Source organism: Hemitrygon akajei, chromosome 3 (assembly GCF_048418815.1).
Source record: "Hemitrygon akajei chromosome 3, sHemAka1.3, whole genome shotgun sequence".
Taxonomy (NCBI): Eukaryota; Metazoa; Chordata; class Chondrichthyes; order Myliobatiformes; family Dasyatidae; genus Hemitrygon; species Hemitrygon akajei.
In genome coordinates, this window is record NC_133126.1 from 146,032,477 (window position 1) to 146,058,203 (window position 25,727).

At 38.8% G+C, this 25,727-nt stretch overlaps 1 protein-coding gene across 1 annotated transcript; it reads left to right on the top strand.

Moving 5' to 3' along the window:
- The first annotated feature begins 857 nt into the window (after positions 1–857).
- LOC140724179 (uncharacterized) lies at positions 858–25,727 on the top strand. The gene is made up of 5 exons (XM_073038666.1): positions 858–910; positions 6,690–7,040; positions 13,023–13,112; positions 14,725–14,796; positions 24,787–25,727. The coding sequence occupies exons 1-5, from the start codon at positions 874–876 to the stop codon at positions 25,668–25,670; spliced, it is 1,434 nt and encodes a 477-aa protein (XP_072894767.1). The 5' UTR covers positions 858–873; the 3' UTR covers positions 25,671–25,727.

The following is a 25,727-nucleotide window of genomic DNA, read 5'->3' on the forward strand; positions in this document are numbered from 1 at the left end:
GGAAATTAATCCATGTATTGGTATGTTCAAGTTTACCCTGATGGTGCATTTTCAAAAGAGCCCATTAATACTGTTATATTACATTACATTTACAATAGATTGTTGAGTCTGCCTCTCCACAAAATTCATATACACTGCAACCACAAGATAAAAGTTTGCAAATGCCTTTTAAAATTAACCAACCCACAACTTCCAATAACACCACAAATTAACCCATTTTCATCTAAAATCAAGGTTGATTACATTTCTCACTTTCCAGGATCCTAGGGTGATTTTTGATTTGGCTTTGACCAGCAAAATCAAAAGCTTTCAAATTGTTTTTTCTCTCTTTTAAAATCTGAAAGATGTTTCTATATTGTAGCAATTAATACTAAAATATTACCTGTACGTTTCTAGCTTCAATGAAATTCCAGACTTCATTTTTTGGACATTAATTATTTCAGACTTGTATTAATCTGAGCAAATCAAATAACTGTGTGATTTACTATAATGACAGTAATGATCCTAAATGAATAACGTACTGTAAAAGCTTTGACTGATTGTTTTGTGAAGTTTTATTAGCTTTGAAATATTTTATTCTAAATTGTAACAAAACATTCTTTTGAGATGTAGTTATATAACTAATTAGCTGAATCCCATTTTAAAGAACTAAAAGGAACACCAAGAAGTCATTGAAATGCAAAATATTTCAGTTAAAATAGAGGAACTACTTTCTGCCTCATCATTGGAGTTTAGAAGAACATTCAAAAAAGCAGCCAATCCCGTTTCTGAATAAAAACAACCTCTTACATTGTCATTGGTCCTGGGGAAAGATAATTAGTAAATAAATTGTCGAGTGTAAGCAATATACCGCATGTACCGAACTGATGCTGGATGATTGGAATAAATGGTAAAGAAAGTGTCACGGAAGGTATGTCAGAATGTTTTGTTGATGATGCCTTCACTCTTTTGCTTATAAATTGTAGAACATTTAACCTTGGTATATTCTTTGGTGTTGTGACGCCCAAAGAAAATATGATTTTCAGACTCAAATGATACACAGTAATCAACAGCAGGTATTGAAATTATTTATTACAACATTATTAATGGTAGAAGTTTGTGATTAAAAATAGTTTTTTTGCAGATATAAATGCTGAGGTGCAATATTTCTGGTCTTTATTTAGGATTAATGGAAAAATAGACCAATAACACATTTTTTTGACTGCTCAACACAACCAAGAATAAAAGTGTTAATACTTTGCTTTTTATGTGCAACATTTCCAGTTCAAGAAAAACTAATGGTAATCCTCATAAATTTTATGAAGTATCAATTTTATTGCTTGTTATCATATGAATACCATTTAAAGATGACATTTGACACTGAATCTTAGGCTTTTAACAATGCTGAAATTAACTTTGGAGTGATAAGAAACTTTAAACGCTGTTGCTGTGCAAAAGAAGCAATGGATATTTGATTTCAGTGGTTTTAATGAACCAAAAGAACAGAGTTACAAAATACTTAAGTTACATTTGTAACAAAGACTTGAGTTGTTATTGGATAACTGTTGGTTTTTGGTTACCACAATGAAGAGAAAATAATCCTTTGTCATTAAAATATTGCACTAGTATAGATGTACAGTACCGCTAAGTGTTTGGAACAATAGTGAGTCTGTTTATGTCTTCCTATTGCATTTTATACAAGTGGAAATGAGAACTGTTTAGTGATATCTGAGTTTGGCTATTGCTTTGCTCTGCTAGAAGACGTACGACCAAAAATCAACAATCAAGAGCAAATGGTGAATAATTAGTTTCTCCCTGTTCACTTTTGAATAGGATGTTAATGAATGTTCTTTGAAATAACATATTTTGTGCTTTTACTGAACTATTCCCACACCAGATTGATACACTTATTAATCTATAATGTGAATAATTCATCAATTAACAAATAATGATGATAAGGTTAAATAGATAAACACTTAATGCATTACAATTAATTATAACACTTATTTTCCAAATATATAAATGTAAATTTTAGGAAATGGAACTTGACCAGAATTCTGTGATTATATCACACACTAATGGGCAGCACAGCAAGATGGATACAATTCCTACCGTTGTTGTATGCTTTCCCCATGACTGCATGTGTTTCTTCCAAGTGCTCCAGCTTCCTCCAATATTTCAAAGATGTATGGGTTGCGGTTGGTAAGTTGCGGGTTACGCTCTGTGGAGCTGAAAGCATGGCACCACTTGTTGGCTGCCCCCATCACATTTTTTGTTTATTAGAAATACATATTATTTACAAACTTATTTAAATACTTCTGATCATGAACATAGAACATAGAACAATACAGCACAGTACAGGCCTTTCTGCCCACAATGTTAATCTTTTAATTTATTTCAAGGTTAATTTAATGTTTCTCTCCCACACAACCCTCCATTTTTCTTCATCAATGTGCTTACCTAAAAGCCACTTATATCTCTCTAATGTATCTGCCTCTTTCACTACATCTGGCAGGTCTTTCCACACACCAACTACTTACTGTGAACTAAACCTATCTCTGACACCCCTATACTTTCTTCCAATAGTGCCCCCTCATATTAGCCTCTTACACCCTGGGAAAAAGGCTATCTCTCTATGCATCACTGTCTGGTAATAGGTCTCGACTGCAAAGGATCAGAAAAAGCTGCAGAAGGTTGTAAACTCAGCCAGCTCCATCAGGGATGCTAACTTCCCTAACTTTCAGGATACTTTCAAAAAGGTGATGCCTCCAAAAGTCAATGTCCATCTTTAAGGACCCCATGACCCAACTGATGCCCTCTTCTCATTGTTACCATCAAGAAGGCGGTACAGGAGCTTGAAAACGCATACTCATTATTTTGTCTTCTTCCCCTCTGCTATCTGATTTCTGAATGGACAATGAATTGTAATTTACAGTTTTTATCATGTATTGCAATGCACTGTTGCTGCAAAGCATCAAATTTCATGACATTTGCCAGTGATATTAAACCTGATTCTGATTATGATTCCTATCATCCTACACACCTCTATCAAGTCACTCCTTCTCTTAATTCCCTCCAAAGAGAAGAGACCTAACTTGCTCAACCTTTCCACATAAGACAGGCTCTCGAATTTGGGCAGCATCCTGGTAAATCCCTTCTGCACCCTCTCTAAAGCTTCTACATCCTTCTGATAATGAGGCAACCAGAAATGAACACTATACTCCAAGTGTAATCTAACCCAAGTCTTACATTACCTCATAGCTCTTGAACTCATTCCCCAGAATAATGAAAGCCAACACACCATGCACCTTCTTAACCACGCTATCAACTTGCATAGCAACTTGGAGGGGTCTATAGACATGGATTCCAAGGTTCTGGAGTTCCTCCAGGATGCTATCAATCCTGCTGTTAACCTTGCACTCTGACTTCAACCTTCTAAAACATCACATCATGCTTTTCCAGATTGAATTCCATCTGCCACTTTTCAGCCCAGATCTGCATCCAATCAATGTCCTGTTTGACCATAAGATATTGGAGCAGAATTAGATCATATGTCCCATTGAGTCTGCTCCACCATTTCATTATGGCTGATCCAATTTTCCTTGCAGCCCCAATCTCCCACCTTCTCCCATATCCCTTCCTGCCCTGACCAATCTAGAATCTATCACCCTCTGCCTTAAATATACATAAAGACTTGGCCTCCATAGCTGCCTGTGGCAAAGAATTGCAAAGATTCACCACTCTCTGGCTAAAGAAATTTCTCCTCATCTCCTTTCTAAAAGGACGTCCCTACATTCTGGAGGCTTCTGTCCTCTAGGCTTAGGCTCTCCCAGCATAGGAAATATCCTCTCCACATCCACTCTATCAAGGCCTTTTGATAGGTTTCAATGAGGTCACCCCTCATTCTTCTGAATTCTAGTGAATACAGCCCAGGGCCATCAAACACTCTTCATATAACAAGCCATTCAATCCTGGAATCATATTTGTGAATTTCCTTTGAACCCTATCCAGTTTCAGCAGATTCCTTCCAAGATAAGGAGCCAAAAATTGCTCACAAGACTCCAAGTGAGGCCTCACCAGCACTTTATAAAGTCTCAATATTTCAACCTTGCTTTTATATTTGAATCCTCTTGAAATGAATACTAATGTTGCATTTGCCTTCCTCACCAGAGAGTCAACCTACAAATTAAACTTTAGGGAGTCCTGCACAAGCGTTCTCAAGTCCTTTTATGCTTGGTGTTTTGCATTTTCTCTTAATTTAGAAAGTAGTCAACCTTTTCATTTCTCACTATATTCCATCTGCCATTTCTTTGCCCACTCTCCTAATCTAAGTCCTCCTGTAGCTTCTCTTCTTTCTCAAAACTGCCTGGCCTTCCACCTATCTTCATATTGTCTGAAAACTTTGCAAGAAAGCCATCAGTTTGATCATTCAAATCATTGACTTAAGCATAAAAAGAAACAGTCCCAACACAGAACCCTGTGGAACACCACTAGTCACAGACAGCCAACTGGAAAAGGCTCCCTTCATTCCCACTCTTCGCCTCCTGCCAATCAGTCACTGCTTTATTCACGCTAGAACCTTTTCTGTAATACCATGGGCTCATAGCTTGTTAAGCAGAGTTATGTATGGCACTTTCTCAAAGGCCTTCTGAAAATCCAAGCATGCAACATCAACTGATTCTCCTTTGTCTATCCTGCTTGTTATTTCTTCAAAGAATTCCAACAGATTTGTCAGGCAAGATTTTTCCCTGAGGAAACCATACTGACTATGGCCTTTTTTATCATGTGCCTTCAAGTACACTGAAACCTCATCCTTAATAATTGATGGCAATATCTTCCCAACCACTGAAGTCAGACTAACTGGCCTATAGTTTCCTTTCTTCTGCCTCTTTCCCTTCTTGAAGAATAGAGAGACATCTGCGATTTTCCAGTTTCTGCAACCATTCTAGAATCTAGTGTTCCTTGAAAGATCATTCCTGTTATAACCTTTGACATCCATCTACACCGTCCACAACACATCTACAAATTTACTTACTTCCCATTCCAACTACTCCAAGTTATTTATAAAATTCACAAAGAGCACTGAGCCCAGAACCAAACTCTGTGGAATGCAACTGGTCACCACCTTCCAGGCAGGACGTAGTTGTTATTAAGTTGTTGCATCTCTCTACACTTCAGCAGTCAAGTACATTTTGCAGCTCAGGAAATTAAGATCTAATCTGATTCTTCATACCCAAAAAATTAAGATGTAGAAGAAATTTTTCATTAGAATAAGTGGCATTGTTCTTTGAAAGTCAGTTGAGGTTGCATTTTGAATTAGGCAAAAATTTAAGGCACAAATATGAATGTCTGGATTTTTTTCTCAATAGGTAATTGAGCTGAATTACTCTTTCAAAAAAAATTCTATGTTATTTTTCCAGAAGGAAACAACAGCATTTCTTTTAAGATAAGCTTTTTTTGACATTATGACTGCGTTGTGCTTAAAATGTTATACAGTTTGGAAGAACTGCCCTCCCTGCTTTACCTATCATCTCAGTCAATGCAGTGCAGTGTAAATACTTTAAACCACTTTTTATAATTCTGTTTACATTGTAAATACATGATGGTACTCAGATACTATTTAGTTCATATCGGTACTTAAACCTCTAACTTGTTTTTATTCTTTATTTTTACCTTTATCCAGAATTTTTTATTTTTTATGACTGTTGAATGTTGTTTATTTTTGTTACATGTTGTGCCGGCACTCCACAACTAATTCCTAATACATGTAAATGTATATGGCGAATATATCTGTATATGAAGGATCCTTGGTAAACAGGTATATACTTCGCTCACATAAAGCTAGCATTCAGCTGAAAATTGCAAAAACATTGCCACCTGCAACATTCTTTTGCTGTAGAAAAATTTGTGATCCACTGTATTATTAAATAGAAAATTCTGATTTTGTGTGCTTTCTGTTGAAGTTTTAGACTGGTGGGTCAGCATATCTGAAAATGAAGTTTGTTACGTCTTACTTCATCCAACATACATCTATAATGGGCGAAGTAATAGATCTATACCGGTTTATTGCATCAGGTTACTGTATGTAAAACAGAAAATTTGCAAATTGGTAATAATAAAAGAACATCATGGTATAATATTTAGAATGGTAAAATCTTTGATAGTTTAAACAAAAATAACAAGCTCTTTAATAATTTCAAATGTTTTGCGAAGGATATTTATTGTTCTTTTGTAAATTGATAAAGAAATTAGGACATTGTGGTAAGACATTCTGAATGGTAAGCCATATTAAATTTATAATTAACTAACAGAATCCAGGACACTAAATTTTCTTGTGTGGTGCAAAAATAACACCTATCTTCCTTTCACCATTTTTAAGTAGGTTGCACATTTACGCTTTGCTGACTGTTTAACCGTCATCACTATTGAATAGGAGTGTGTGTGACAGCTTTAATTGTATGTAGTGTTTATGAATAAACACACATAGTTCTGGGTAATTGACTTTGTTACCTGTTAAGTACTATCAAATTCATGTCATTAGTTGAGGAAAGATGATGGATGTGTTGCCAAACTTCGAAAAGTATTAAGATGATGTACAATCATTGAACAAAATGATTTTGTAGTCTATTTATATTTAAGCATTTTATATTAGAAGTTCTTCTAGCAATGCAAACAAAGTTATAATAGTTTCTGGAATTCTTTGTTTTCAGCTGGAAAAATGTTTAGCCTTTCATGGCACACAAAACTGCTATTGTTCCTCTTCGTAGCACAAGGGGCAGCAAAAGAGGAGTTCAAGAAAGATGACGGTTTTTCAAGAGCTCTATTTCCAACCTCAACGGTACCTGCTGAAGAACTTGGTACTGATAATTCAGATCTTTCCTCTGAAAGTGCCACATTGAAATCAACATCTCTACGTTTATTTGACACCTTCCCAACAGTACCTCCGTTTGAAGATAGTGGGAATTTTACTATAGATTCAGATGAGTTCTTTTTTAACTGCTGTGATTGCTGCCCCCCTGTACCAGGACAAAAGGGTGAACCAGGGGAACCAGGTGAAGCAGGTAAATATGATACAATGATTGAAATGTCTAGTAAATCTTTAGAGCTGGTGTGCAATACCACCTTTACCTCCATCACTATCAATAACGGCTGTGAATTTGCTTCACCACAAAGGAAAATCTGAAAACATGCAGGAGGCAAATTTATAAATTGGTTTATTATTGTCAAACATACTGAGGTGCTCAAGAAAACTTGCTTTGCACACTGTTCATATACTATGAATCAATTTATTATAAGTGTATTGAAATAGTACAAGACAAACAATAACACAGTGCAGAACAAAGTGTGAGAAACATACACAAAATGCTAGAAGAACTCAACAGGTCAGACAACATACACGGAGAGAAATGAAGAGATGATATTTTGGGTTGATATCCTTCATCAGCATGTGTGTGCTGATCATGATTTCCAGCATCTGCAGGATCTCTTGGAATAAAGTTTTAGAGTTACGGAGGAAGTGCAGTGTAGGCAGATAATAAGGTGTCAGGTTCGTAATGAGATTTAGGTTAAAAGTCGATCTTATTGTACTGGAAATCAATGACTTATTGTACTGGAAATCAATGACTTATAATAGCAGGGTAGAATCTATCTTTCACCCTGGTTGTACATGCTTTCAAGCTTTTTTCAGGCAGATAGTGAGGTCAGCTGAGAAGATCATCGTGGTCTCTCTTTCCGCCATCACAGACATTTACACTACGCGCTGCAACCGCAAAGCAAACAGCATTGTGAAGGACACACAAACTCTTCTCCCTCCTGCTGTCTGGGAAAAGGCACCAAAGCATTTGGGCTCTCACAACCAGACTACGTAACATTTTCTTCCCCCAAGATATCAGACTCCTCAATACCCAGAGCCTGGACTGACACCTTACTGCCCTATTGTCCTGTTTATTATTTATTGTAATGCCTGCACTGTTTTGTGCACTTTGTGCAGTCCTGGGTAGGTCTGTAGTCTAGTGTAGTTGTTTTTTTCTCTCTTTTTTTTTAACATAGTTCAGTCTAGTTTTTGTACTGTGTCATGTAACATCTTGGCCCTGAAAAACATTGACTCATTTTTACTATGTACTGTACATAGCAGTTATGGTTGAAATGACAATAAAAGTGACTTGACTTGACTTCTGCCCAATGGGAGAAAGGAGAAGAGAGAGTTCCCAGGGAGCGTGTTGTCTTTGATCATGCTGGCTGTTTTATTGAGGCAGGAAATCTGTAGACAGAATTCATAAGGAGGAGTCTGGTTTCCAAGATGTGTTGAGCTGTGTCCACTGCTCTCTGAAGTTTTTTTGTGATCACAAGCAGAGCAGTTGCAATACCAAGCCATGATGCATGCAGCTAGGATGCCTTCAGTGGTGCATTGATAAAAATTAGTGGGCCAAAGGGGACATTTCAGATTTATTTAGTCTCCTGAGGAAGCAGAGGTGCTGGCGAGCTTACCTGGCTGTGATGTCAACGTAGTTGGCTCAGGATAGGGTGATGCTCACCTATACTTCGGTACGAATTGTTCTGCATTATTTTGGTCACTAGTGCTCTGAGTTTAGGAATACCAGAAATAGCATTCTCATAAAGCAAAGACCGCAGACAGAGCTGGCTTCAGTAGTTTTATGATTGATTTGCTGCTATGAAATGTACTCTGCAACTAATTTTATTGCCATTCTTCTATTAACATATTTATAACTTAATGAAAGCATTGTGGTAAATCAGCTTTGTCACAGCCTTTATGGATGAACACTTGTTGTTCTGTACCTTAATGATTTTTTGTTCTATTCTTAAACCATTTTTCCTTAAGGCTGGTCAAATTGACATTTTATGGATCAATAGCACTGAATAAGAAACCAATTGCCCAACTGGTACACCCAGTTCTTCACGCACTGCATCCCTGGAATGCACTTTCAGCTGAAATGAAAACTGGCAGTGGAACTAGCCTGCTGAATCTAGCTGTGATGTCGGGTCCTTGAAGGCCAATTAAGTGACAATTACTGATTATCATTTGATATTTTTAATGGATCCACATTCTACACCTGACTATGACAATGTACTCAGTTTCCATTCATTATTTTCTTCAACAATTATTTCTTTCTTTACAAATCATAAGATGAGAACACCTAATCAATCTTCTTTGGAGTTGAAATGTACAAGTAGAAACATCAGTCTAAGTCAAAAGCTAATTGCATTTTGATGCTCAGGAAACCGAAGTATACCTGTGATATTTTCTCATTTTTATCACTTAATGTCAAACAGGCTGAGATTAGTTTTAAAAAATGAGTCACATAAAGAATAAAACATTTTTTTCAATTGAAAAAGAGTATCATCTTGAATTTTCTCTGCTTAATAACAGCTATCTTTGTCATCTCTTTATTGTATAGACTGACTTTTTAAAACAGATTCCATGACTGGAAGTAATGGGCAAAAATAAATAGAGTGGTGTGGTTACTTCAACTAATGTCAAATCTGATAGAGCTCATCAGAGAATGTTATACACACAGAGGTTATCACGTATTCTAGCCTTAGATGGGATATTACTTTACTTTATTGTCACCAAACACTTGATACTAGAGCGTACAATCAAAACAGTGATATTTGATTCTGCGCTTCGTGCTCCCTGAAGTACAAATCAAATTAAATATAATAAAAATTTAAATTATAAATAGTAATTAGAAAATAGAAAAGGGCATTATTAAGATGGCGGTAAGGTAAGGTAATGCAAGTCAGGTTCAGATATTTGGAAGGTACGGCCCAGATCCGGGTCAGGATCCGTTCAGCAGTCTTATCACAGTTGGAAAGAAGCTGTTCCCAAATCCGGCAGTACGAATCTTCATGCTCCTGAACCTTCTCCCAGAGGGAAGAGGGACGAAAAGTGTGTTGGCTGGGTGGGTCATGTCCTTGATTATCCTGGCAGCACTGCTCCGACAGTGTGCGGTGTAAAGTGAGTCCAAGGATGGAAGATTGGTTTGTGTGATGTACTGGGCTATATTCATGATCTTCTGCAGCTTCTTCCGGTCTTGGACAGGACAACTTCCATACCAGGTTGTGATACACCCTAGAAGAATGCTTTCTACAGTGCACCTATAAAAATTAGTGAGGGTTTTAGGGGACAGGCCAAATTTCTTCAGCTTTCTCAGGAAGCAAAGGTGCTGGTGGGCCTTCTTGGCAGTGGACTCTGCTTGGTTAGACCAAGTCAGGTCATTTGTGATATCCACACCGAGGAACTTAAAGCTTTTGACCTGTTCCACCTGCGCATCACCGATGTAGATGGGGTCGTGTGGTCCGCTACTCCTTCTGAAGTCAACAACCAATTCCTTCGTCTTGCTGACATTGAGGGACAGGTTATTGTCTTCGCACCATGCCACCAGGTTCTTAATTTCCTCTCTGTACTCAGACTATGCTCAAACATTAATTTGAGAATGTTCTGTGTCTAATAAAGTTAATCCTTGCTCCTACCCCTTGAAGAGTAGAGGGCAGCATCAAAATTTCATGACATCTGCACAATGCTGCAAATAATATTGATATCATATTTGAACTACTAGTATTATAGAAGCATGACTATCTTTACCTTGGTCTAAGCTCATTAAAAATTGTGGGAAGCTTTGACCTTTGTTCTTATATTTGCCATAAATTATGTTGAAAATGCCATGACAACATTAAGCAAATTCCAAAAGTGGGTGGAAAGCAAGTTCTTTTCATTATATGAACTTAGGTTGAGAGCAAACGGGAATAAATGTGAATAATCACAGTGACAGTCTGCTGCTCAGAAATACAGCATGAAGTTGCCTGCCTGTGACTAAAGATATACCATTTATTCTACAGACATACCACTTATTCTAAAGCATGTTAAAGATCCAAGAAGCAGCTGTATTAATGAGAAAGTAAAAAAAAACTGCAGATCCTGGAAATCTGATATAAAAATAGAGAATGATGGAAACAGCAGGTCAGGCAGCATCTGTGGGGAAAAAACAGTTAACCTTTCAATTCCATAGCCCTTTATTAGAAGAGAAAAATATTTATTCTCTTGTTCTTTGTTGGCAAGGGGAAAGAGAATAAACAAACGAGGTTTTGAAAATCTTTGGGCTTGACCCATTTAACACTTCTAGCATTTTCTATATAAAATTCAATTTACATTTATTTAGTCATTTGTCTGAGCCACAGGTTAAATACCTATGTCTAAAACTGATATTTAAGCAGAAATGATCTGCAACATTGTGTTTTCAAGTTCAAATAATATAAACTGAGACACATTTTATTATTTTGAATTGCAGTGCACAGGCACTAATATCTGGAGTACAATAACATGCACACTTTAGCTACTTGTCCAGTCCTTATGGAGTCATCAGCAAACCATCTGCTAGATTCAACCCATTAATTTCCTGATGTCGGGGGAGCAGTGTTCTGGATGGTACACCCCAAAGGTTTTGCAGTGCATTTATTCAATTGTCTTAACAAGTCATTAGATGTTTTCGAGATGCAACAGTCAGTTTGATCCAGCATGTTTACACCTAGCAGGCAGCATGTCTTCTTCTGGGAGGCCGTGGAAACCCACTAACCAGTTATTACATCACTCCTTCTCAGACAATGATGTTCAGTCCGCAGCCTCCTACAGAGATGCTCATTCTGATGATCCACCCTTCTCTCTTGCAGCTACCTCCAGATCCGACACTTCTGCCGAAGCAGCGCCCGTCATAATGTGGCTGTGGAAAGCTGCCAAATTCGGCGACTGAGGGAGCATGCCCAAAGTTCATCAATGTAGTGCATAATCCTATAATCAGCAGTAATTTACTCCAACATGCTAATGGAGATACAGCATGTTCTCCATTAGTAACAATTATGATAATAAACTTTCCATAGATAAAGCAATAAATACAATATTAATAATCGGTTGTCAGCTTATCTCCTGTGATGCGCCAATGTGTTTTTGCTATAGTTTCATTGGTGAGTTCCAGAAGATTGAGATCCCTCTGCACCATTAACTCAACATGAAAGTTACTATTAATATTGTATTTATTGATCACTTAATGTGTTGCAATCTCCAATCTGCTTCTTCCCTTGAGCATTCGCTCTTCAATGTCATCGTGCTGGCATTTGGTTTCTGAATCGTCGTCCTTTCTTTGTGGATTCAGCTCCCTGGCAGCTGCCAAAATGATCACAATAATTAGATCCCACCCCTTCCATAATGCTAAGGCAAAAAGTAAAAATGCTGTTAAATTTAAAACATAGATGAATTCCTCAAGCCATATCTTTTAGAATATTTCGGTATAAGTGTAAATGATCAGACACTGTTCTATATGCAAGAGCAGGACTCAAAGATTTGAATTTTTTTCTTTTTTTTCTGCATTTGGCTCTTCAAGTATCTATCAGCTCTCAGAGCAATCCCATTCCTTCCCTGTAGCCTATTCTCTCACACACACTCCTGATCCTTTCACTAGCTGCCTCATTAGAGGTAATTTATGGTAACCAATTGACCTAATGGTCAATATGTCTTTGGGGTGTAGGAGGAAATTAGAGCACGTCAGGGAAGTCCACACAGTCTCAGGCAAATTGCATAAACTCTGCACTGAGAACATCGGAGATTACAACTGAATTCAGGGAACTGGATAACACACACAAAATGCCGCAGTAACTCGGGAGGGGAATAAACAGCTGACATTTTGGGTTGAGTCTCTGCATCAGGACTGGAAGGGAAGGGGGAAAATCCAGAATAAGAAGGTTAGGTGAGTGAAAGGGGTCCCATTTTGGAGCTGTGAGATGGCTGCATGATCTCAGTAAAACTTGACCACCCACACTTTGTTTCTGCAAGACGCTTGTTGGGCATGTTGAGATGTAAGTTGTGAAAGGTATTATAAAACAGCAGTAATTAAGTCCCTTCCAACATTGCCGAATGACATTCATATTTCATAGGTATAACATGATGAAATTCTCTACTTGGTCTGGCAATGAGATCACAAAATTACTTTGTTACCTTCAACACAAAACTTGATTGTTTCCCTTTCCTTTAATAGGGACACAGGGCGAGAAAGGAGATCAGGGGTTAACAGGCTTACCTGGGTCCCCAGGGCTACCTGGCATAAAGGGTTCAGAGGGAGAAAAAGGTAAGCTAAGCATGAATTTCCTCAGTCCAAGAATTGATCAATCGATGTCCTTTTGATACCAATGCATTAAAATAATTAGAGCTTTGAATGGACAGGTTTGACATGGACTTTGCATTGACCTTGAAGCATTCACTTGTAGTTTTCTTGAGCTGCTCATCACCTTGATTAGTTTGCTAATGAATGTGTTGCATAAGCAGCATGTAAATATTTGACATCTACTCTTGTGTGTCACTGATTTGATATTTTCCTTGTCAAACTGGGCAAAGCCAATGTTTAATCTATATACAGGGAATATGGCCTAACCAGTAGGTAAATGTATCAACTACATTATTTAAAGAGTTTTTCAAATGTAATTATTTTTCTGGTTACTTATAGAACTGCACGGGAGGGAACTATCAAAGTAGAAAAGGCAGCTGGGATGTAAGGGAGTTTTACTTGTACAAAAAATTGGGACCATGCTGGAAGTTCTTCTGGCTCTCCAGAGAAACATGGAGGAGGAGGAAGGAGCACAAATCCAAGATGGCAGTAAAGATCGCAATGATCCAGGAATGAAAGGGTTAACATATGCGGAATGTTTGTTGCTTCTGGGCCTGTACTTGCTGGAGTTTAGAAGAATGAGGAGGGATCTCATTGAAGCCAACCAAATATTGAATGACTCAAACTGAAAAGACATGGAGAGGATGTTTCAAATAGTGGGAGAATCTAGGAACAAATGGAACAGATTCAGAATGGAAGTACAGAAATGAGATGGCACTTCTTTAGCCAGAGGGTGATAAATCTGTTGAATTCATTGCCAGTTATGACTGTGGAAGCCAAGTCATTGGGCATATTTAAAACAGAGGTCAATAGGTTCTTGTTTAGAAAGGTCATCAAAGATCATTAGAAAGCGGGAGAATGGGGTTGAGAGGGAAAATAAATCAGCCATGCTCAATAGAGCTAAAAGGCCTAATTTCGCTCCTATGTTTAATGATCTTATGGTTTTTAAGGAGAAGATGGAATAAGGAAAAGGCTGTTTCCATGAGAATCCTGTTCTGCTAGAGTCTAAATAGCTTCAAGGTTCAAGGTTCACTCAACTGAGGACAAATATCCATGAGGGTTAAGGTTCACTACATGCCATGCTGAGGCCTGTCAGACAGAGTTTCATTCTCAGAGCTATGCTGGACCAACTGACCATGTATTTCAGTTTTGTGAATCATTGTGTGAATCTGTGGACATGCATCACAGCTCACAGCTTGAAGCACAGGTCACACTTGTGAGAAAATGTTCCTCTGTGAATAAGAAGCATGGTTAACACAGGCTGGGTGCTATGGATGTAATAATACACATGTGGTTATACTTCAGATGCAATGTGCTCTTGGGTAATTTGGCTAAGATTATCTATACATCCACAGCTCTTGGCCATACTTTCAAGTGTGACCCAGTTTCTCCCTCAGAGTGTTTCCAGAAGGAATTCTATATTAATGAATGTCTCCTATTGAGAACTTATAATTGTTTTGGTGTGGTTATTTATTATGGAATGTTGATATATGATGCCATTTATAAGAACAAATTCTGTTTCCTAAAACTAAATATCTAATGAGCACATTTTAAAATAAGACATTCTTGTGTTTAGGATCAAAAGGAGACCGTGGCCTGGATGGATTTGATGGTCTTCCAGGATTTATAGGAAAACCAGGGGAGAAAGGTATGGTAATGAAGATACTATGTATACTTACGAAGGTTTGTAATAGATCCAATCACAAGATCATCATATATCATCTAAAACTTTGATGAAATATCCATTAAAGTGCTGCATTTTAAATAATATTAACTGATGTATTTAATTAGAGGCATTTTGTTTGTAATAAATGGTAGACATGAAGGTCTGACTCCACTTTGTCCATAAATTCACTTGATTCATTTCTGACACCATTGTCAATTTCTCTGCCTCCATCTCTAGAGACAAACGACCTACCAATATCTTTTATAAACCTACTAACTTTTACTGCTACCTTGAATATAACTCTTTACATTCGGTCTCCTGTAAAAACGCCAATTCCATTTTTCATTTCCTTCGACTCCACTGCACCTGTTTCTAAAAAGAGGTTTTTCATTTCAAGATATCAGGGATGTCCTCTTTCAAAGAGCTGGGTTTTCCTTCCTCCATCATTGATGCTACCCTCATCCATATCTCCTCTATTTACTGGATATCTGCCCTCATCCACCTTCCCACTGCACTTAGAGGAATACCATTACACTTATCCACTACATGAGCCTTTGCACCTAGCACACCACTCTCTACACTTCCATTATCTTCAACTGAAACTTACCATCAAACCCATATTTACCTGCACACACCACTCTCTGCTTTTTGCAGTGATCGTTCCCTCTGTGATTCCCTTGTCCATTCATCACTCCCCACTAATACCCCTCCTAATACCCAGAGGAAGAAATGCTGCACCTGCCCATTCATCGCTACTCTCACCTCCACTCAGGACCCCAAGCAGTCCTTCCAGATGAGGCAACACTTCACATGTGAATCAGCTGGTGTCATCTACTGTATCCAATGCTCCGAATGCAGCCTCCTCTACATTAGTGAGAATCGACATAGACTGGGGGATCTCTATGAAATTTAGTTTTGTTCATTTGGTATCCATTTTTTTTATTTATTCATGTCTCTATATTCTGGTGTTTCTATCAAGCTATAACTTTTGCAAACTGGATAATTATATATTTAAGTAACATACACAAAATGCTGGAGGAGCTCTGCAGGCCAGGCAGCTTCTATGGAAAAAAGTACAGCTGACGTTTCGGGCTGAGACCCTTCAACAGGACTGGAGAGAAAAAGATGAGTAGATTTAAAAAGTGGGTTAGGGGAGAGAGCTACTATCATGATGAGCCCATACTCAGGTTGGAGGAACAACACTTTATATTCTGTCTGGTTAGCCACCAACCTGATGGCATGAACATTGATTTTTTGAACTTTGCCATTCCCCATCCCCTTTTCTCTCTCTCACCTTATCTCCTTGCCTGCCCATTGTCTCCCACTGGTGCAGCTCCCCCTGTTTCTTTCTTCCATGGCCTTCTGTCCTCCCCTATCAGACTCCCTCTTCTCCAGCCCTATATCTCTTTCACCAATCAACTTTCCAGCTCTTTACTTCATCTCTCCTCCTCCCAGTTTCACCTATCACCTTGTATTTCTCTTTCTCCTGCCCCAACTTTTAAACTTACTCCTCATCTTTTTTTTTTCTCCAGTCCTGCCAAAGCGTCTTGGCCTGAAATGTTGACTGTACTCTTTTCCATAGATACTGTCTGGCCTGCTGAATTCCTCCAGCATTTTTGTGTGTGTTGCTCAGATTTCTAGCATCTGTACATTTTCTCTTGTTTGTAATTAAATATTTAGTTGATCTAACAGTTGCTGATATCCTTAATTGTCTACTGCCAAATAACGAAGAAACAGTGAGTCCTTTGGGTCACTCTGTTCTCCAATTTAATTTTCGTAGGCCCAAAGGTGACTGATTAGTCTGATTTTTGAGCAGTAAATCTACTGGAGAAGTGGTACTACATGGGAGCATTTGTCCACCAATGCTGAGTGATTATTACCTGTATTTTCTATGTTTATCTGTAACCAGGGAGAGCTGAGTTTCTTCAAAAGTGATCATCCCTTCTCTGAAACGTTTTTACTAGAAAGTCTTGCTGTTGGTCACCATCTTCCACTATGAAATATTGTTGTCACATTTTTGATGTTTATCTTGAGGGTACCTCAGAGCTTTTCTTTTGCCTGTGTTTCCTATTTCATCTTTATTTAGATCCATGGCTGACATTCAGTAGGGATCTGCTCTGGGACCCCTGATCTTAGTGATTTTTATAAATGACAGAGATGAAGAAGCAAAAAGGTGGGTTAATAAGTTGCAGGTGACACAAAGGTTGATGGAAGGAGGCTATAGGTAATATAATAGGTTATTGTAGGTTACAACTGGGCATTGATAGGATGCAGAGCTGGGCTGAGAAGTGGCAGATGAAGTTCAATCCAGAAAAGTGTGAATCGGTAGATTTTGGAAGGTCAGACTTGAGGGCAGAATACAAGGTTAATAGTAGAATCAAGCAACACACACAAAATGCTGGTGGAGGAGTCCTGACGAAGGGTCTCAGCCCAAAACGTCGACAGTGCTTCTCCTTATAGATGCTGCCTGGCCTGTTGTGTTCCACCAGCATTTTGTGTGTGTTGCTTGAATTTCCAGCATCTGCAGATTTCCTTGTGTTTGAATTTAATAGTAGGATTCTTAGTTGCGTGGAGGAACAGCAGGGTTCTGGTTTCTACATCCACAGATCCCTCAAGGTTGCTGCACAAGTTAATAATATGGTGTTAAGAAGGGACATAGTGTGTTGGTCTTCATTAATCGGGGGACTGAGTTCAAGAGCCATGAGGTAATGTTGCAGCTCTAGAAAACCCTCATTAGACCAGACTTGGAGTATTGTTTTCAGTTCTGGTTGTCTCATTATAGGAAGGATGTGGAAGCTTTAGAGGGAGTAAAGCTAGGGTTTTTCTCATTGAAGTGAAAGAGGATGAGAGGTGACTTGATAGAAATGTATAAAGTGATGTAAGGCATAAATAAAGAGGACAGTCAGCACCTTTTTCCCAGAGCAGTGATAGCTAAAATGAGAGGGCATAATTTTAAGGTGATTAGAGCAAAGTATGGGGGGGGGGGGGTGGGGATGTCTGAGGTAGGATTTTTACACAGAAAGTGGTGAGTGTATGGAACACACTGTCAAGAGTGGTGGTAGAGACAGATATATTAGGGACATTGAAGAGACAGTTACATAGGCAGAGGGATGATAGAAATATGGACAGCTATGTGGGAGGGAAGAGTTAGGTTGATATTAGTTAGCATAACATTGTGGGCTGAAGGGCTTGTACTGTGTAGTACTGTTCTATGTTCTATTTTTTTTGATGGTTTGAACACGTTTTTTTTAGTAGATATGCACCAGCTGTTTCCCTCCATTAATGCTGGATAGTCAGATTTTTAACACTGGAGTTATTGACCATCACCGGGACACTTATACAAACGTGGTGATCTGCCCACTATATGTTCTGAATCTTCTGGAGAAATGATGGTTCTGGCTTTTCAGGTTTCCAACATGTGTTCTGGAACTCACCCATGTCTTGGAACTATTGATCAAAGTTGTATTTGCTACAGCTTTGTAAACTTAAAGCCTGATTAAAGCCTGTTGTGGTCATTGAACAGTGAAACAGGGTGCTGAAGGCCATTTGGCACAATGAAACCTGCACTGAATCTTGATGTCTATGTTTGGCCTCAGTGAAAGGTGGCTGCTAAAACTAAGGAAGTGTTCTACGTTTTCTGTTCCTCCTTGTTTATGCAAATCTTCCTTTGAAGTTGACCAGACGCAGGCTGGTGGAAAACTTGGCTCTTGCTAATTCTTGAGGGTTACGTCTAGGCTGCTTTAAGAATCAGGAAAGTTGTTAAAAAACTGTTTTAGATTAACATTTGAGTTTGCAACAAAATCATAATCATCAGTATGCTGGAGCTTAATTATTGTTTTTATGCTATTTTAACTTTAGTGTACAGTCATTAACAAGTTGTTTTGTGTTTGCTCTAATGTCCAAAGATAGCATTCTAATGACTATAAGATAATCTTCATGCACTTGCCCTCATCCTTATCATATGCTGGAAGAAAATTGCATTAGTTAGTTGGATTGAGATGTCAAAAGGAATTCAGATAACTGAGGATCTAGATGAGGCGATAGAACAATAAAACAGAATCATGTTTACTCTCACTGAAGTAGTCATTAAATTAGCAGTTTTGCAGCAGCGATACAGCATGGCATTAAAGTTACTATGAATTACAAAATCAATAAATAGTGCAAAGGATGAATAAGGAAGCAGTGTCCGTGGATCATTCAAAAATCTGATGTAGAGGGGAGGAAGCTGTTCTCAAATGCTGAGTGTGGGTCTTCAGGCCCTTGTACTCCTTGATGGTAGTAAAGCAAAGAGAACATGACCCAGATGGTGAAGATCTTCAACAATGGATGCTGCCTTCTTGAGGACTGATGGCAGGAAGGGTTGTGCCAGTGATGGAAGTAGCTCTACAGTTCTCTGCATTCTCTTGTGATTCTCTGCATTAGAGGCTCCATACCAGGCTGTGATGCAACATGTCAGAATGCTCTCCATTGTACATCTATAGAAACTTGCAAGAGTCTTTGGTGACATATCAAATCTCCTCAAAGTCCTAATGAAGTAGAGACACTGATATGCATGACTTCTTTGAGGTGCATCAATGTGTTAGTCCCAAGACAGATCCTCCATGATGTTGACGCCCAGGAAATTGAAACTGCTCTCTCCTTCCACTGCTGACACCTCAATGAGGACTGGTGTATGGTCTCCTGACTTCTGCTTCCTAAGCTCAACAATCTTGCTGACGTGTAACGCAAGGTTGTTATTGTGATACCACTCAACCGATTTATCTCACTCCTGTACGCCTCCTTATCGCCTTCTGAAATTCTGCCTACAACAGTGGTTTAATCAGCATATTTATAAATAGTGTTTGAATTATGCCTTGATACACAGTCATGAATGCAGAGGGAGTAGAGCAGTGGGCTAAGCAGTACGTATCTTTGAGATGCACCTGTGTTGATTGTCAACCAGGAGGAGATGTTATTACCAATCTGCACTAACTATGGTCTTTCGATAAGGAAGCCAAGGATCCAGTAGCAAAGAGAGCTACAGAGGCCAATGTCTTGAAGTTTGTTAATTAATAGTGAGGGATTGATGGTGCTGAATATGGAGCAGTAATTGAAACAGAAGCCCGATGAATGAAGTACTTCATAAGTATAAAAGATAAGATATAACTGCTGGAAGATGCCATATCCCTGTATCCCATATAAACTAATAACTGATAATCTACCTCTGTACCACTTACCTGCAAAAATGTTGTATCCCCTCATTCTTATAATATTCAAAATTCATCAATCCTGTCTTGAATTTTCTCAGTGATAAGCCTTCAAAGACTCCATGGAAAGAGAATTCTAACGATTACAACCACTCAGGTGAAAAAGTTTCCTTCAATGCTGACCCCATCTTACCCCATCCCTGACATATTTAGTTGTTTGCCTGTTCTCCATCTCCCTCTGGTGCTTCCCCCCTCCCCCTTTCTTTCTCCTGAGGCCTCCCGTCCTATGATCCTTTCCCTTCTCCAGCTCTGTGTCACTTTCGCCAATCACCTTTCCAGCTCTTAGCTTCATCCCACCCCCTCCAGCCTTCTCCTATCATTTTGCATTTTCCCCTCCCCCACTACTTTCAAATCTCTTACTATCTTTCCTTTCAGTTAGTCCTGACAAAGGGTCTCGGCCTGAAACGTCGACAGTGCTTCTCCTTATAGATGCTGCCTGGCCTGCTGTGTTCCACCAGCATTTTGTGTGTGTTGTTTGAATTTCCAGCATCTGCAGATTTCCTCGTGTTTGCCCTTCAATGCTGATTGGCTGGCCCTTTACTTTGAGGCTGTGGACCCTACTTCTAGCAGGGAGAAAAATACTTCTTGTATTTTATGTGTTTTATGTGAGTATTTTATGTATTTCAACAAAATCATATATCATTCTTTTAAAATCGACTCCAGTTTGCTCTGAGAACAATTGTTCACACCAGAAATCAATCTAATTAACCCTTGTTCTACAACTGCAATTACAATCATATACTTCTTCAGTTAGCGAGTCTGGGTGCATACATGAAAGTTTAGGTGTGGACTCATCGGGGCTGTAGACAGCTCCATTAAGATGTTTTAATTCTTGTACTCAAATTCCTTGAAATAAAAACTAACTAATTGCTTGATTTGTCAATTGCCCGCTGTAACTGTATGTTTTCATTCAATGATTTGTGATCAAAAGCACCCAAGTCCATTTGAACACCAACGCCTCATTCTTTAGCCATTTTTCTATACTTTCTACCAAGGAGACAAGCTCATCCATTTCACATTATGTTCCATCCGCTTTGTTCATTTAACCTGTTCATTTACCCTGAAGCCTCTCTGTATCCTCCTTGCAACTCATGCCAGAAACTAGTTTTGTACCTCATGTAAGTCAGTAGGTCTGTTGGCTTAATCTGTATCCTCTATAACATATTGACATGGATCATAAACTACACAAATGGCAGTTCTGCTAATTAGAGCCCTAACTTATTTTTCAATTAATGCTTTTCTACAACCATTGGTGCTAGTATACCATATGCATGGTGATGTTATCATTAAGATAATTAACCTGTAAGTCCATGGCCTACATCATAAGCCCGGAGACTTGAGTTCAGATCCCTACATGGTAGTTGTGAAATTTAAATTCATTAAGTAATCTGGAATTGAAAAGTAGGCTCATTAATGTGGACAGTAAAACCCGTGTATTATACCACTAACCCAACCAGTTCATCAAAGTTCAAAATAAATCTATTATCAAGCAATAAATTTACCATATATAACATTGAGATTCATCTTCTTGCAAAACAAAGGTACACAACAGAGTCCACAAAAATCCCCACATCACAAAGCCCGACAAACATCCAATGTACAAAAGATGATGAACTGTGCAAATAATAAAAAACAAACAAATAATGCAAAGAACATCAGCCACAGGGTCCCTGAAATGAGTCCACAGTTGCAGTGTCAGTTCAGTGCTGGGGCGATTGAAGCTTACCCAGGAGCCCAATAGCTGCAGGGCAGTAACTGTTCCTGAACCTGCTTGTGGGGATCCGGTACTCCTGTACCCACCTTCCAATGGTAGTAGTGAGAGGGAGATGGGTCAACCGCAGGCAGATGCTGTTGAATACTGATTCGTTTTCCGCTCTCAGGATCCGAATGGGTTGAACACCATTTTGTTTTTTGCTCTCGGGCCTCGACGCTTTAATCAGTGCAAGTAGTGGAGCTGAACTCTGGTTTTTTTTTCCACTCTTGGGACTTAATGCTTTAATCTTGCTTGAGGTCTGCCCCAGAGATGGCTGCTTTGTGTTTGCCAATTTTGATCTTCAAAGTGTCTGCATTCCCAGGAGTCAAGTTCAGCTACTGCACGTCCATGGGGTCTGTGTCCATAGGACACTCAAAGCTGCTGCACAGGTTGACAGTGTTGTTAAGAAGGCGTATGGTCTGTTGGCCTTTATCAACCGTGGGACTGAGTTCAAAAGCCGTGAGGTAATGTTACAGCTATATAAGACCTTAGTTAGACACTAGGTGAAGTAGTATGTTCACTTCTGGTCACCCCATTACAGGAAGGATGCAGGTGCTGTAGAGAGAGTGCAGAGGAGATTTACAAGGATATTGCCTGGATTGGAGAGCATGCCTCACAAGAATAGGTTGAGTGAACAGCCTTTCCTCCTTGGAGAGAAGAAGGATGAGAGGTGACCTGATAGAGGTGTATAAGATGATGAGAGACATTGATCGTGTGGATAGCCAGAGGCTTTTTCCCAGGGCTGAAATGGCTAACACAAGGGGGCATAGTTTTAAGGTGCTTGGAAGTAGGTACAAGGGCATTGTCAGAGGTAAGTTTTTCACACAGAGAGCAGTGGGTGTGTGGAATGCACTGCCAGTGTCAGTGGTAGAAGCGGATATAATAGGGTCTTTTAAGAGACTCTTAGATAGGTACATGGAGCTTAGAAAAATAGAGGGCTATGCGGTAGGGAAATTCTAGGCAGCTTCTGGAGTAGGCTACATGGTTGGCACAACATTGTGGGCCGAAGGGCCTGTAACCTGCTGTAAATTTTCTATGTTTCTATGTTCTATGAATCCTTTTGGAGATTGTGAAATTATTAGTTCATTGACACAGTTCAAAAGTACATTTCTTAAATGCAAATTACAGGCTGTAGATTGAAGTCGTAGTTCAGAAGAAGTACATCGAATAGAATTACTAGTAGTTTTATGAGCTACCTGCAAAACATTGCTGAATATCATCAGAGTCATCTTGGTCTCTCACTGCCCTTCAAGAAAGGGAAGTAGCTGTCCTTAGGCAGTATGGACTGTATTTAACTTTATGCCTAGTGCACTGTGACTGATTTGTAACAAACCCCTGAATGGATTAAACAAATAAATCTGTTGTACCTAAACAGCTACCTTGAAACAGGAGAAAAATGGATTGATCACTTAGCATGAAATGGTCATTGACTGCAAACAGAAGAGTAACCTGTCACACACACTAGTCAAGGAACTCGTACTCACAGAATCATATGTGACAGTATGTACCAACCCCTGCCATCAGAAGTTATGTCCTACCCCATTGACCAGACAGACCCATCAATGGTAGTTGTACAGTCATATTTACTGAAGGAAGTGGTCCTAGGAATTCTCAGCATTGATTCCAGGCTTTGTGAAGCCTCAGGGCATCAGAATGAAACATGGGCAAAGAAAACTCTTTCTGATCACCAGTTCTTGCCCTCCCATAATTTACTGATCCATGTTGGACAATAGATGGGAGGAACACTAACATTAGCATAGGCACAAGCTGGGCTTTACTACCCAGCACCACTGACCAAGCTGGATGACTCCTAAGAGACCACAATGACACACTAGGTGTGTAGCACATGGTAAACATTGACTGGAAACTCTGTGCAAACATCCGCATAAATATTCCTTTCCTAAGTTGTTAAATGGAAAACTAATGTTTAACCTCTTGAGAGAAAAGAGATGTAGAATCTAATGATAACATGATGTAGAGGATTTCAAGAGAATGTGCAGTAAAATTCAGTTCATTACTTATTAAGGGAATGATCCAGTCACAGTTGCTGGTTAGAAGTATCCTGAGAGCAGGCATACTTTGTAGGAGTTACAGCTGCCTATCCCTTCACCACTCCTCCTGCGAACAGTTGTAGAAGGTTCTTATTGAAGATGGAACTTCTGAAGTGTAAAAAGATTAGACAAAGAGATTTGAAAGATGCCAGATAAAAAAGCAATTATCTTCTTTTAGAAAAAATTGTATTGCAGAGCAATTTAGCAAACTGTACCGACCCTTTGATATTGTATGAGCATAGTTACTGATGATAGAGGCTGCTTCATTGATTAGTTATCAATAAGCCATAAATACAATAATCTTGTAAATAGCTTACTATAAATAATCCACAGTATTTTTTGAAAGATCAATAATGCTGATTTCAGAGAGTTAATCATCTTCATGCAAAATTTAAATATTAAACTGGAAAAGCTAAAATAATGCATTGCTACTTATTTGGTAAAACTCCGCATTAGCGAAATAAAGGAGATTGTTTTGTTTAATAGTGGTCAATGGTCATTGTAATAGAGAACATTGTAACAATAACCTGTAGTTAAATGTTATTTTATCTCTTCAATTTTAATTGAATTTGCCCTTCATTGGCTAAGATGCTGTAATAATTTGATTGCTTCATCTTCGGACTAAACTTTCTCACCAAGTATTATGCCACAAACTTCTAATGCAAGTTGGTCCAATTGAATATAAAGTATGTAATTAAAATAAGATTAATGTGATCAATTGTACAAGAAATAAGTATGCAATTCAGCAATTTACAATTCTTCCTTTTTTTAAATTTATGTGCTCAGCATATCAGAAAATTCATTATGTGTTTGTTTATAATTCTTCTGCTTGAACTGTGCTAAATATTATTATCATATCAAATGCTTTAAACTTCGGAATACTTAGAAGATTCTACCATCCATCTTTGTGCTTTTATTTCAGGAGAGCAAGGAGCAAAAGGTGATAAAGGAAACATTGGCTTCCCTGGATTTAAAGGAGACAAAGGAGACAAAGGAGGACCCTGTGAAAATGGCACCAAAGGAGACAAGGGGGAGCAGGGGGATGTGGGCAAAATGGGGTTAACAGGAGAAAAGGGTGAGAAAGGTGAAAGGGGAGACATAGGAGAGAAAGGAGAGTGTGGGGACTTTGGTGAGAAGGGGAATCGTGGAGAGCCCGGTGCAGAAGGTGAGAAGGGTGACAAAGGTGAAAAGGGGGATCCGGGGATTGATGGCATCAAGGGAAGTGATGGCATCGATGGAGAAAAGGGAGGTCCAGGCCAAAAGGGAGACAAAGGGGACCGAGGATTACAGGGGCCAAAAGGATTAGTAGGACCAAAAGGAAAAGATGGTAGCAGAGGTCTACGTGGGAGAAGAGGTACTCGTGGGCCAAGGGGTTTGCCGGGGCAAAAAGGTGAGGATACAAAAATCACACCGTCTGCATTTAGTGTAGGATTGGTCCCAAATAAGTCATTCCCTCCAGTTGGCACTCCAATAAAATTTGAAAAAGATTTCTACAATGACCAGAATGCCTATAATCCAGTAACTGGGAAGTTCCACTGCAGTATTGGGGGTGTTTACCTGTTTTCATATCATTTGACTGTGAGAAGTAGACCTGTAAGAATTAGCCTGGTAAAAAATAGCATTCGGATCCTGAAGAGCAGAGATGCAATTTTTGGACAAGACATAGATCAGGCATCCGGCATGGTTATTCTTAAACTGAAACCCAATGATGAAATCTGGTTGATGATAACTCGAGAGTGGAATGGGGTTTTTGCAAGCAATGATGATGATAGTACATTTACTGGATTTCTTTTATATCAAGACTAGACTTTTATATATATATTGCTTCACATTTTTAATCACCTTGGAAGTCCATTGAATGTA

Excerpts from the sequence above, each read along its gene's own strand:
- LOC140724179 (XM_073038666.1), top strand. The coding sequence starts at position 874 with ATGATTGGAATAAATGGTAAAGAAAGTGTCACGGAAG. Across the intron at positions 911-6,689 it reads TAAAGAAAGTGTCACGGAAG|CTGGAAAAATGTTTAGCCTT; the intron begins GTATGTCAGAAT and ends CTTTGTTTTCAG. Across the intron at positions 13,113-14,724 it reads GGGTTCAGAGGGAGAAAAAG|GATCAAAAGGAGACCGTGGC; the intron begins GTAAGCTAAGCA and ends TCTTGTGTTTAG.